Genomic DNA, 15,067 nt, shown 5'->3' with positions numbered 1-15,067 from the left:
TTATTTATATAGCAATCTCTTCTGATTCTGCTCAAAGACTAAGCACCTCTGAAGTCTGGAAAATTATCAAAAGGGGTGTTTGATCTTATGCTGCTTCTATAAGAAAAAGTCTCCCAGAAGAATGTGTCTCTGTTAAAACTACTCTATTTAATTCTTACAACCCTGTGGTTTCTATCAAGATTTGGACCCTTAAATTGCTTGGCATATTTTATTACTGTGTTATCTGCCTCCTTGGGGTATACAGCTGCTCAGTGAGCTTGTGTTTATAGAGCTCTTGAAGGTCCACAGATGGAGAGTGAAGAGAAGCAATCTATATTTTTACACTGTATATTCATGTACCCTCTTTTTCCTTAAGGCTTGGCCTCGAACACATGGATAAGTAAGGTTTGATATGATCCCCTTGGGCGTAGTGACAGAACATATTTTCTGTTTATTGCTTCAGAAAGTTGATTTCTATCAGTAGTGCACTACATTCCTATCCTAGCAGGAGTCAACACATCCCAAAGTAAAGTGGGTGATAAAATGAGAATTTTGTCTGTTGAGCTGCATCAGAATCAAGGCAGAATCAAGGCACAAGACACCAAAGCACAGAAACCTGACTGTGGTCTCAAACAGCCTCACAAGGGGAACTGGAGGGGCAAACATCAGTCTCCTCACTCTCGGGACCAGTGACAGGACCCAAGGGAACGGCATGAAGCTTAGTCAGGGGAGGTTTAGATATCAAGAAAAGGTTTTTTACCCGGAGGGTGGTTGAGCACTGGAACAGACTCCCCAGGGAAGTGTTCACAGCACCACGCCTGACTGAGTTGAAGAAACATTTGGACAATGCTGTCAGGCACATGGTGTGACTCTTGGGGTGTGCTGTGCAGGCCAGGAGTGGGAACAGAAACCACTGAGCAACACTGTGCACAAGTTGCTGCATAATCCTCTCTGGAGCAGTCCTGTAATCACACACTTTACCTGTGCCACAGCAGAGTTTCAGTTAGAGTCAGTACAGAGGAGCAAGACTATTTTCCCTGCTTTTCAACTCTGAATATACTTGAGGTCATCTTTTATATAACAGTTCTTTGCCTTTGTTTTGAGAAATCCTTCAGTAATGGACAAATGAGTCTACATTTATACCTACATCAGCCCACTACAGACCGTGCAATTACAGGTGGAGAAGCCAGCTGAAGAGTTTCCAATTATTCTGGGCAGTTCTGGTTACACTTCCTTAATCACAGTAGGATAAAGAAAGAGCAAAATGTGCCATCAGCATAATGAGCCCACAGAAATGGCCCATTACATTTAGAGACAGACAGACAAACACATATGGACAGACATTAGGAAGAAGTTTGTTTAGCTAATTTCCTAGTTACCAGTCACTGCAAATACCCCTAATTAACAATGCCCACAGACAAAAGATGTAAGAGAACAGTTAGTATTCCTGACTGCACACAGAGATATCTCGGATTTGAAATTTGTGTTCCCTAGTGAAAGTTTTTAAAGTACACATGGAGGACATCTCTAAGGACATAAGTGATAAAAGTAAGTTGGACAGGAATTCAGATTTACTTTTTACAAAAATACACTTCTTCCTGCTGCTTTATCAGATACCTAAGATTATCAGCCATATTCTGCCCAGCTGGGAGATGAGAGTTATTAACAAAGTAATTCTTACAAAATATTCATCAATTACACTTTGCAAGAAAACTTCCTCAATTTTGGCTTTTGACAATTCTCATAGTAGTCAGGTTAAATTCTGATCTGAGCACAAACAGACAAGCTGTTAACTGGTTGCCTTCTACAGAGATGCCCAAGTTTCTTTCACTGATGTTAACACAGTTTTCACAATTTTTGTAAAGGAGATATAGTGGAAAAATAAAAAAACAGTTTTTCAAGCAAGAGGGTGGACTAGATAGGCATAGCTGGTAACCCAGAATGGGTTTTGACTTCAGCTAAGAAGGCAGCCACGCATTTATGATCCCAAACAGTATTTTTCAAACATCCTCAGCTGAGGACACAAGTTGCTGTACTTTTGAAATATGATAGAAGAATGAGGACAGTTTTACTCCCATGGATTCACCAGGATATATATTACCAAATAACTACAGCATGCACTCCTTTATTTGATTCATCCAAGAAACTCCAGTTATTATGAGCCCATTTCAAAATCATGCCACAAGAGATATGGCCTCTTGTACTGAGTGAATGTTTAAGTGTAACATTGCCCAGCCATCCATTCAACTGCAAGCTTCAGAAAGCTAAATGCTGACAAATAGTCTGGGGTCATGTCTGTGAAATGTTCCATATGTGCTAGCTGAAAGAGTCTGATGCTAGCTTGCTCTCAAATGTTAACAACTTTGCAAAAACAATGCCCTCTCTTCTGCAGCAGAATTTTTTCTTGTTCAATCCCCAATAAAAGTAGGTTTTGATTTAGGTTTGAGAAAAACCTCATCTATCATTTAGTTATGACAAAGTGAAAAGAAACCGGATTCTTTGTTCTAAGGCAATTATGTACAGCTAAGAGCCAGAAGTGCTGGCCCTGAGCTGTGCTGAGCCTGTGAGCACCTACACTGGTGCACCACCACTTCTGCAGAAAAGCACCACTCCAGGTATTTAAGGTAAACATCCAAGGCAATCATTTCACTTTTCAGTCAAAGAAGTGAAAAGAAACCGGATTCTTTGTTCTAAGGCAATTATGTACAGCTAAGAGCCAGAAGTGCTGGCCCTGAGCTGAGGTCAGTGGGCCTGTGAGCACCTACACTGGCTGGTGGCCACACCAATTTGGACAATGCTGTCAGGCACATCAGGCAGAGATGGTAAACATCCAAGGCAATCATTTCACTTTTCAGTCAAAGATAAACATCCAAGGCAATAATTCCACTTTTCAAAGAGCAAGCAAGTCCCACTTTCCCAACAGGCCTGTCCCTTCTCTGCAAGGTTACTCTCTTGGGAAGCCCAGGCAGAGCTGCAGGCGCTGGGTGTGGCAGCGTGGGACAGAGCCACGGCACACGGAGCAGCAGAGGGCAGGGGACACAGGAGGGGACACAGCCAGCCCTGCCCACCTGGTACAGCCCAAACTGCTCCATCTGCCAGGCTTAAGGCAATGCTTTCAGAAAGCCCTGACCAGGAGAGCCCCAATAAACTGAGGGATCTCAATCATGACTAAACAGCTGCCAAAAAGAGAAAAAAACAATAAAGTGTATGTCTAGGAAATGTTTTTCACATATCTGATAATAAGTAATTTGTTTGTTGAAGATAAAAGTCATTTGTTTGGTTGCAGGGTTTTTTAAGTTACAGTTCTGTGAGAGACATGCAATTTTAAAAGCAACAACCTGTGTTAAATTTATCACAACTTTGCAAGGGGAATTAGAAACCTGAAGCTTAACTTATGAACAGCTCGTGGGGACAAATGCTTCACAACACAGCTTCACATTAATTACTGTAATGTAAACATGAAAAAAACTGTACTGCAATCTGTTCGTGCTTGGACAGGTCAAGGCTCTGGGACCTCCTCAACATGAAGGATATTTGCAGGGAAAATAAAAAAGCCCACATAGACACATTGTCACAGTACCCAACAATTTCCTTGGACATCTGATAATACCTAAACTTACCCTTAAACAGAAAAGTTGAATCTATGCTATTAATATGATCAGCTAAAATCACTAATTACGACATTTTCTAGACTCACTGCTGTGGAAGAAACAAGAGAATAACATGAATTCTAGCTACTTTTCAGCCTTAAAAAGAAATGTCTGTCCAACAATCAAATGTGAAGATACATAACAATTACAATAAATATAGGTATTTTACATATATGCCTGTGATATTGTGGAATCCCTCCAGTTATTGGCCATTAATATGAGTTTATAACAATATATTTATATATAGCTGTTTCCAGCCTGAAGCATCCCCAGTTTTGACTAAGTTAAAAGCCAAGTTCTTCAGGCATCATGACTGATACCTTAATGGGCAGACTCAAAACTATTTTAGGCCTTTTCCCAGTAAATCCAGAAGCTTTAATTGTTTGTATTTTTCTTTTGATGCCCACAAGAGCATATGAATTATGCCAAGTAGATTCATTATCCATTTTGATGACTTATGACCACAGATACTGTGATTTCAGGTGTTTTGGTCTTCATGTAATTGTTACTCCTCCTTTTTGACAAAGATTAATTGAGAAAAGCAGTGCCACTAGGGTAGGCATTTATATAATCAAGACTGCTGTCATCTATTCTTGGTGTCATAACTCAGACCAGTTTCACAGGCATCACTGTGAGTGCAAAGGAAACATAATAGTGACATTTAAGAAGGTTAAGACAAAAACAACAGTACACTTGATTTCAACCGCTATTACTTAAAGGTAAGTTAAGATACGGACTCTGTTAAATTATGTACAATTGTTTCATGAGTAATAAAAATTCTATATTAAAGCAGTTCTAGAGGTTTTCCCCATCAGATTTTTTTAATAAACTTAAAGCTTTTTTGTTTTTTTTCTCGTCCTAAAGTTTCACTAAATGTAAGCAATTTGGTGGTGACATGAGCTAAGGAACCTTGCTGTGAGATTTCACACTAGAACACAGCACAATAGTTTTTAAAAAATAACAGTTGTGGCTATGGTAACCCAAAGTGAAATACATTATTTGCATCAGTTCATAACCATATTGAGATGCAATTTACACATTCCTGGTGTAACAGGACATAACTGATGTAATCACAAATCACCTATCACAACACGAAGCCACAGTGTTTTTTAAACTTGTTTATGAAAAGCATTCATGGGGGAAAATGCACAGACCTGTCCCTTGACATCTTATGGGTGACTTAAAGGAAAAGATAAAGAAAATAATAAGATTTCTGCTTTAAAATATTCTACTCTCATTTTCTGTTTCTAATTTCTTTTCTCTCCCTTTTACTTAGTGCAAATGATAAATGCTTGAAACGCCTTCTACTAAAGACAGCAGCAAAACTCCCATGAACTGGCTGCAGGTAAATCACTTGCAATCACCATTACAGCAAGATGAACACCTGACTGGCATGTCTAAAGTTCCAGTATTATTCTGAGTTGAGTAAAATTTAGCTTATAACCATTCTAGATTGGTATCTGACCAAGCACAGCTGATTTGCTAAACTTTAGAAATCCCCTGTGCACACAGTCCTGGTCTGTCTGGTCTTTCCTTTCACCTCCTCCACATGGAATCAGCTGTGTGATACCACCAGTGACTAAATGGTCACAGTCATTCTACGTTTGTGACAGAAAAACTTGGTTTTAAAATATGACCAAAACAGCAAGAGAGCTACTGAAAATTGAATGTTAAGATGTTCCAAAATGGATAAAACCCTATTGCAATGTCAAGAGGATATGAGACTTTACAAAATCATATTTCTTTTTTCCCCCTGGTTAGCTTAGAGAAAGTAGGGAAGAGATTTCAGCATAAAAAATACTTCCTGAGTTGCAAAACCTGAAGGGGAAGTTATAGCTGTAATGGTCCTACTGCACAAACCAAGCCAGTGAGAAAAGCTGCTCAAAAAAACACTGAGATCCTACCTCTATACAATGTCAGCCAAGGAATGGTTCTTCATGCCAAGCTCATATTTCCTAACAAGTAATGTATTCCATTCCCTTCAGTCATGGTAAATCTGGTCGGTTTGTTAATCAAAATATTCCTAAATTTTTCTCTCAACAGTTTCATTCTCTGCAATTGAAAATTTTACTTCACAGCTTAGTCATGGTGGACACTGTTTACTTTTTAACTTGCAAATTATTTTGCTGAGAAAAAAATACTTGCATGATTTGTTCTTAAACATGAGAAAGAAAGCAATTAAATTGCCATTTAGTTGTTCTATGTGGGCTGTTTCAGCACTTCTTCAAAACAGAAAATCCTGGTTTTATAGAGAGAGATTCATTGAAAAACTCTAAAGTGGAAAATACAGAAAAGTCACTCAGGCAGATTTACTTTCCTTTAGACAATGTTTAACTCTTAAAAGACTACAGTATAGCTCATTAAAGATTAGGGAAGTTTCAGTTGGACAAGCACATTTGCTGAAAATTCTATAACTTGCATTTTCCCTATAGAAGCTTTTGGTAAGATTCCCCAATGGACAGTAAGTACATTGCTTCTTTTTGTTCACATTAGGAGGTAGTAAATATTGGGAAATAATTTACAAATACTGCATTTATTTCCAGAGATCAGTTCTTCAATTTAATGATGAACTACAACAGAAACCATCTGCAAATCAGCATTCATGAAAAGAGAACTGTTATTATGAAATATGCACTTGTGCAAATACTTGCTTTCACATTCAGGTTCTGCCTAGTGTAAAGCCTATCATCAATACATTTGTGAACAAGGAATGGTCCAGAAAATATTTGTCCTCATTGTCTTTGAGGAAGAGAAGGGAAGCCTGCTTCTTTTAATATATGACAGCTATGAACCTTCTGAACAGAAGAATTTATTTCTCTAAAAAACATGGACCTGAATGAATGCTGGTACTTTCTTCCCTTGAGCCCAAGACTGTGGCTTCTGCATCTGTTACAGCCCTTTCCACAATGTTATAGAGAAGAAAGTCTTTTTTGCAGCACTGATTTGGTTTCAGAACCATTACACCCAGGCAGAATAAGCATTTAGAATATATAAGAAACTTTAAATGAAGTTCCCAGAAAGGAGGTTGCAATCTTCTGCTAAATCACCTGTGCCATCTGTCCAAAATTTCCCCCAGAAATCACTATGAAAACATACAGCCTAGAACATAAGAGATCCCCAGATTTCCATGTAGATGTGTTCTTAATGTTCAGTATAATTATCTTCTCAACAAGATTTAGTAATAATCACAGACTTTTCCTTAGGTAATTTAAGGATTTCATAAATGGTGAAGGCATTTCAGCATCTTGGTCTATATACAGATTAAAGCCTTCATCATAGAAAACTTACAAAAATGACTCTTCAGGGAAAATTAGAAGAGTTTGCTACATTTACTAAATAATTTAGCAGCTGTAGTCCCTCTTTTTTCCAGGGAAAGGAAAAGGTACATTTTAGCAGAGATGCACAGTGCTCATTTGACTCAGTTGTGCTCTGCCTAACAGACTCCTGGGTGTCAGGATGAACAGCTGTGATCTCCCTTGACTTCTCACCCAGGGTCATGCCCAGGACTCAGTCAGCACCCCGCCTGCCTGCACTCAGCACCTCCCTCAGCAGCAGTGGCACACCTGGATTACAGCTATGGCAACCAGCCAGGCTCCAAGAGCTGTGCCTTCTATCACCTGCTTGCACTGTGATCGAGACACATTAACGCAACTGCACTTAGATAGGACAGGCTTTCTTGAAAGAAAGATCAACAGCCTCTCACAGAGACAGCAGCATTCCAAAATATTGGCAAAATATTGCCCTTGATGAGTGACGTTAGCTGAACTCATCTGGCGTCTGCCTGAAAATTGCCCATGAACAGTTAACAAGATTCTCAAATGTGCTCATTACCTGGAGGATTATTCTTGATGTGCAGTCAGCTCATAAAAGGTTTGATGCAAATACAGTCCTCATCAAGACAATTACTTACAGAAGTTACACAGTCCAGCTTTCTGTGCTCCCACTGGCTGGCCTCTCTGGCTTGCACACACCAGCTGTGAATAGTGCAATTAAACACACAACTTTGTGTCACAGAATGGAAACACAGTGCTAAACACTTGCTTTTTGCCATCGTCTGTCCTCAATGCTTGAGTCTTGTATTACTTATAGTATGACTACCAGGTTAGAAAAAGAGACAGATTGAAGTAAAACAATTTTAAAAACAAGGATCCAAGAGCTTAAACATTGCTACTGTCCTGCTAGAAAACTTTCTTTCACTTGAAATAGAAAAAGGAAAGGACATGACACCTACCTTTGCCTGTGTAATTATCCCCAAATGTGATATAGTCTATTCCAACAGACAAAATCCAAAGCTGATAAAAGCTTTCCACTCTCCCTGTGACATCCCATATCCCCCTGGTTAGAAGGTCTTCGAATTTCAACACCAAATTAAAGAAGATCATGGCACAAGTGAAAAAAGAAGTCATCCTTATAGTGATAATATACTGGATACAGCATCTAAATGGATTAAAATACAATATATAAATTAATTTGCTGCACACTTAAATACTGAAGGCAACTTTTGATATATTAATGATTGATTAGGTTAAAAATATTCTGAATAACTTTTGGACAAACTGCTAAAGTACAGTAACTTGGGCATTGAAGTGCTTTCAGTCATTATTCTGATCATAGTGATCTTAGTTCACATACTTTACTCCTCTTTTCCAAATGAGTAATTAACACAAAAATTTTAATTCACTATAATTTGAGTACATTAGCTTTACACTCTGATTTCACTCCATATAATTCATATCCTTGATATACAAGTCCCACAAGGCTGTAAATTTATTACAGGTCACAACACATGACAAAAAAATGGTCTGCTGCCACAGACTTTGATACTGTGAATAATTTTGCAGAATTCCTAGAATTATTCCTCTGTTGCAGCTAAGCTGGAGTTAGTTGCTTGTTTAGGATCTTGATTAATTAGCATCATCTCTAATAACAGAATTTGGCAACCTCTGAAAATCATGACTGCTAAATCATCACAAAGTAAATATTTCACTGCTTAGTTCATATTTCCCAGCCTAATCAAGTTAGGTATTTTCTTATACAAATACAAAATACACATTATTGAAATTACTGGGCAGGACCAATGTTACCAGAAATAACCTGTAGGAGCATTTGCCCTGTGGCCAAAAAAATACACAACATAGCTACTTATTCAACCCCTTTGTGATCCTACAAAGAGGAAGTGAGATCAGTCCTAGAGGCAAAAATAATCCCACCTAAATTACAGACCAAGACTTCTCAGCTAATTGCATTAGCTATTTATATAGGTATTGTATTTTTTCTTTCAAATCTCTTCCCTGTGTATAGCACAAAGCTCAAGTAAACTATAATTTTTACATCTTTAACTAACAAGAGCTGAAGTAAGAGGTAGCTCTCATTTTGGTTTTCCCCTCAATCTTCCTCAAAAATAAGTAAATGTAAAATTTCATTCATCAGGAAAGTTACAGCCTGTGCACTCTTAACCATTTCACCTGCACTTTGGTCAAAAATTCTGCAGGGTTGGTGTAGAACACTCTAAACCAAAGCAAACCATCTCAACTCTTATTGTTCTCTTAAACAGCAATGTTAACAAAAAAAAACAAAACAAAAAAGAAAAAAAAACAAAACAAAAAAAAAAAAGACCAAATACGCAACAGAAAAAGATAAATTTGTTTCAAGACCCAGCAATCCAAGGGCCAATATAAGAAGCATTCATCCCACACAGCTACCTATAGATTTCATAACTGAGAAAAAAACTCCCTACAACTGCTCAGAATCTTTTTTCAAAATAGAGTAAGGCTTTTTTTGCTTCTAATCCTTTCAGAGCACACAAGATTGGATATCACAGCCATGACATTGCTGGACTGAAAAGCAATTTTATGTAATTTTGCAGTTTCTAAGAGGCATTGGTTACAATTTTCCTTTCCCTCAGACATCTGCACAGTGTTCATGGTAACTAATGCACCTATCCTTTTGAAAGAAAAGGATATGTATGTGTATGCAGAACATCATACACTTTTAGATAATGCAATATGTAGTTTCCTAAAATAATACATCATAAGCAGAACATTACACCTACTTGTGAGACCTTAATGCTGGAGTCCATTAAACACACTGACTTAATGTATCTCTCGCTCTACAGCTCCACTTCACGATTGCTGTATTTCTTTCTTTATTAACGCAGTTTTCTAGACTTTACACTCTTGTGCCTTCATTACATTATGGCTTTTTGCATTTGGTGGTTTTCCTCACTGGCATTTCCAGTGGGAGCATTAGCAGAGCTTCACAGTGAAGCAGGAAACACAACCAACCTACCAGACCAGGGATGGGTTTTGCCTTTCTTAGAAATGTATCACAGCAAGTTGTTAAAGCAGGATACATCCCCTCTCTGGACATTACAGTAGCATCTGTGTATAAATTTATCACAACCATATTTATTTAGGATGTACATGTATCTGCCCTGCCAAGATTGCTGTGTTCTGCAGCCCTGTGGAGCAATTAAAGGTCTCACTTAAATGCACTACTCCCAAACATTTGCTGGTACTGCTTGGTGGGAAAAGATTGCAAACCCTTAGTCCCGTGACAAGCAATGAAGGAGATCACAGCCCACCTCTAGCTAATTAAATTGCCCCAGTTATAGGGCAAAACTAATTGAAAGTGATGAAGCTCTGAAACAGGCAAAAAATTCACATTACCGTAGTTTGTGAAAGGGAAGAGCAGCATGTGAGTTCCGGTCATTAAATAATTAAAAGTGCATGTAATGAAGACTAGCAGGACAGTACTAGCTATAAGAATTTATAAGAAGAATGCAGTCTGTATAGATTTAGCAAATGTTCAGGTTGTTTCTCTGTTGTTCTTAAACTTCAGTGTGAAATAATGCACAGGGTACCTAACAGTCCTTTCATTCCAATGGCCTGCCAAGGGTCTGACTGCAATGTGTCAGTGGTGTGAAATCAGAGAGGACGTTTCTAAGACAAGGCTTCTATCTTTTTATCTGAATACATATTTTGTTCTATCCAAAGTAAATGTTAAATATTTCTGAGACTCTTGCAAAAAGACTCTCTGTTGCATGCTTCTACTATCCTTTAGCTCTGAAGTAATGCAACAGTAAAAATCAGGAAGGTGAAGCCCACAGGCACTCTCCAGCAGGCTTGAGGCAGCTTGTCTCATTTCCACAAAATGATGATAAACTGAACTGGTTCCCAGCAAAATCGCCAAGAGCAATGGAATGTTCAGAGCTGACAAATTCCCTCCATCCACCTGATGCTGGAGGCAAGACTGGAACAGGGCTGCCAGTGCCAGAACGCTGTCCAGGCAGGCAACCCTCTGCACAGCAGCCAGTGAAGTACCACCAGTACTAGGCTGCCATCATGATTCATCTTACATGGTCCACAAATTATGTTTGCTCATGGAAAGACTGCTTTGGGGGGAGAGAAGGAAACCAATAGGAATAACTGAACTGTGTTAATTTATTTTTAGACTTTTATGGAACCTACTCAAGCGCTGATCTTTGAATGGGTAAGACAGCATACATATCTCTCTCTCTCTGTTCTGTACCTTTCCCAGTCAGTTCCATTCTGTCTGATTTCCACCAAAGTGTGTTCTTGTTAGCAGGACACACATTAACATTTAGACCAAATTAGATTTGTAAGTATTTGTGTGCATAGCTGCCACAGATGCTGCCAATCCTAGAGCAAAGTACACTATTTTCCATTCTTTAAATAATTTTAAAATGTTCCACAGTACATTTTGAAAGATTGGCCAGAAGAAATGCTAAGAAAGAAAATGCTAGAAACCATAAAATTATTTTCATATGCCTTTAAAATTATCTAAATGGTCAACATGCTATGAATGCTTATCTTCTTTTATATAAAACCATCTGTGAGAAATTACCAGTCATAAAGTCATTACTTCAGTTTTATTGCTCTATTCCAGTACACTACCTTGCATTTTGGTACCTCATAAGAAAAAAAAAGGAATATCTGAGAAATGCATTAAGACACTTATCTTATTAATGGCCAACCATATATAAGGTCATTTTTTGTGCCCTAGGCTTTTATGGTCTTGCAATGGAAAATTTTTCTTCATATGTTTCAGAAATAACAGAAAATTTCAAGAAATGGAAGCCGCTGCTAGTAAAAGAAGAAAAGCTGAGTATCATCAGGGTTAATAGCTCCTATTTGAGATCCATGAATGATTACAGAGTTACTTTTCTATATCGAACTTTCAAGTTTCATTAATACTATGCTGCCTCCCCAGGACACAGGTGCACTCACGGTACCAAGGCTATCGGTTCGTCACATGGAATAGAAGAGCTAGAGGAACAATGCCTTCTAAGGTCTCATGTTTATATATTTTGACAGTAGTTTGTTGGGCAAGTGCTCTTTGGTACCTAAGTATAACTCGTCCTACTTCTTCCTACACGGGCCACAGACAGGTCAGCAGCATATCCATAGCCAGAAAAAACGTTTCCTTTGGAAACATAAGAACTCGACCTATAAATCCACATTCCTTTGACTTCCTTATCAATGAACCCAACAAATGTGAGAAGAGCGCCCCATTCTTGGTCATTCTTATCAGTACGACTCACAAAGAGTTTGATGCAAGGCAAGCCATTCGAGAAACGTGGGGCGATGAAAACAACTTCAAAGGAATTAAAATCTCCACTCTGTTTCTTCTTGGAAAAAATGCAGATCCTGTGTTAAATCAAATGGTAGAGCAAGAAAGCCAAATTTTTCATGACATTATTGTGGAAGATTTTATCGACTCTTACCATAACCTCACTCTGAAAACGTTGATGGGGATGAGGTGGGTAGCAACATTTTGTTCGAAAGCGAAGTATGTTATGAAGACAGACAGTGATATTTTTGTAAATATGGACAATCTTATTTATAAGCTGCTCAAACCTAACACCAAGCCAAGGAGAAGGTACTTCACAGGTTATGTTATAAACGGAGGACCAATAAGAGATGTTCGCAGTAAGTGGTACATGCCCAGAGATTTGTATCCCGACAGCAATTACCCACCCTTCTGTTCAGGCACTGGCTACATTTTTTCAGCTGATGTAGCAGAAATGATTTACAAAACCTCCCTTCATACCAGACTTCTACATCTTGAAGATGTGTACGTTGGACTCTGCCTTCGGAAGCTGGGCATCCACCCCTTCCAAAACAGTGGCTTCAATCACTGGAAAATGGCCTACAGCTTGTGCAGGTACCGCAGGGTGATCACAGTGCACCAGATAACACCGGAAGAAATGCACAGAATTTGGAATGACATGTCCAGCAAGAAACACCTTAGATGTTAAGATTTTTACAATTGTAAATACCTTTTTTAAAGTTTTGGTTGAGTTTGGTTATTTTTTGACAAAGTGATCTGCTGATTTACAGGTTAAACTGTGGGATATTAACTGTGAAAGGATTTTTAATGACTGATTTTTCATTCTCACTTTGACTACTGGTTTACAAACTTCAGGCTCTTTTTCTTAAGGACATTATGCCAACTGAAAGAATCTGGAGTCAAATCTCAGATTTTGTATATTATCACCTATTGCACATATCCATTCTTGCATCTGTGTGTAAAAGGACAGTAATAAACTATTATGAGCTGCTTAACAATTCACACCCCAGCCTCTGAGATAAGACTCAGGCTCTAAGAAATGAAGAACTACAAACATACTTTTATTCTTCTTTTGACACCCCACAACCATCTCTATTTAGAGCCTTGTTAATAAATTAAGCAGCAAACATTTGCACTGAACTTATATACCTACTTTGACATGTGTATTTTATAGTACGTGTGCAATTCCCAAATAGCTTACTAATGGTGTAATAGCAGAATTTAGACAGGTAAGAACATCAGAGTTTCACTGGCCTTAGAAACAAACCCACACACTGAAATAATATTTTCACCCACCAAATGGCATTTATTTAAATTATTTCAGAATAACCCATTTCTTTACACTTCTTAAAATAGCCCATAAAATATGTAACACAATTTAAAAATTAAGTAAATCTGTAGGTGAAATAAGACAGAGGAGACATATGAAAAAATATCTTTAAAATATATGAGAAAAGCATGAATATCTTAACTTATAATTTCAAAGCAAGGCAATGTCTCTCATTAGTATTAATGGATTCTCCATGAAACACCTTGAATAGCAATATATAATTATACTGAATGCTAAAAGTGTCAATAAGCAGCATATTTCAACATCAGTCAGTGCACTATTTATCTGAAAACAAGTAACAGAAAAGCAGCTTTTTAAGGGGAAGCTTTACTTTTTGCTGCAGTACATATAGAAACAAGATTCTAACAGATTTTTAATGGTGTAGAAAAGAGGAATTTAGCCCAATAAAAGAATGCAATCAATTTTCTGTTGACTGGACATACAACAGAGTACATAACATGTATCTACAAATTTCACAGCAAAATAGAGGGTTTTAAAGGAAAAAAAATATTAAAATTACACAAATTCTATCCTTTTTAAAAACCTTTTAAAGTTCTCAGTTTACTCATCACAGTCAATACTCACTGAGGTCCCACTCAGGAGATCAAGTACACAAGATTTATTCAAGTTTCATAACATGCTTATATGTATTTTAAATATTAATGTTTATGAAATGTCATGACAACTCTTTGATAAATTCAGGCCATCTCTATTCAGTACCACCTTACAACAAGGAGCTGAAATATGATATTGCTCAGCAAATAACTTGGAATGAAGAACTCACACACAAGTTACAAAAAACAAAACTCACCACCCACTCAGGAGATCAAGTACACAAGATTTATTCAAGTTTCATAACATGCTTATATGTATTTTAAATATTAATGTTTATGAAATGTCATGACAACTCTTGATAAATTCAGGCCATCTCTATTCAGTACCACCTTACAACAAGGAGGTGAAATATGATATTGCTCAGCAAATAACTTGGAATGAAGAACTCACACACAAGTTACAAAAAACAACAAAACTCACCATATATATTATCAGCTGAAGACTGCTCACACCATGCTCAGCACACACAAGGTCTCTTTCATTGCAGCTGGCATTATGTGTAACATATGCAAACTGTTAAGTCTGTATGTTATTCAGAATGTCTATAAAGTTGTCAGAAATTAACTGAAGAATAATTTAGAGGGAAACTTTGACCTGATTTTGCCATAGACGTACACAGCACTTTACAACAGCAACAGAGGAATGAAGATGCTATCCTAAAAGTTTTGCAGTTTCATGGCAAATTGTTAGTCTTGTTCACAGATGCAGCACTATCATTTCAAAAGAAATGACTTGTAAATAAGGTAAAGTGTACCTGGCTTTTAAGGCACTAGCAGGAGCCATCTCGAGCAAATCTATCTGAAGATGAAGCTACACAACAGGCAGCCTAGGAGTTACTGTTAACAGGAGCTTGTGTACCCTTCATAAATAAAAATAACCCAAACCAAAAACCTAGTAATTT

At 37.7% G+C, this 15,067-nt stretch overlaps 1 protein-coding gene across 6 annotated transcripts in view; it reads left to right on the top strand.

Moving 5' to 3' along the window:
* Positions 1-14,356, top strand: part of B3GALT1 (beta-1,3-galactosyltransferase 1) — a 178,656-nt gene extending 164,300 nt beyond the window's left edge. For all 6 annotated transcript variants that reach the window (XM_039731106.1, XM_039730936.1, XM_039731019.1 and 3 more), the window contains 3 exons: positions 4,906-4,974; positions 11,082-11,120; positions 11,700-14,356. In XM_039731106.1, coding sequence (XP_039587040.1) covers positions 11,929-12,909 — 981 coding nt within the window. In that variant the 5' untranslated portion in view covers positions 4,906-4,974; positions 11,082-11,120; positions 11,700-11,928 and the 3' untranslated portion in view covers positions 12,910-14,356. The remainder of the gene's footprint in view (positions 1-4,905; positions 4,975-11,081; positions 11,121-11,699) is intronic.
* Positions 14,357-15,067: the final 711 nt, after the last annotated feature.

Source organism: Passer montanus, unplaced genomic scaffold, assembly GCF_014805655.1.
Source record: "Passer montanus isolate IOZ18808 unplaced genomic scaffold, ASM1480565v1 scaffold1, whole genome shotgun sequence".
In the NCBI taxonomy this organism is placed as follows: Eukaryota; Metazoa; Chordata; class Aves; order Passeriformes; family Passeridae; genus Passer; species Passer montanus.
Note: the sequence above shows the minus strand (reverse complement) of the source record. Positions and strands in the feature narration are given on the sequence as shown.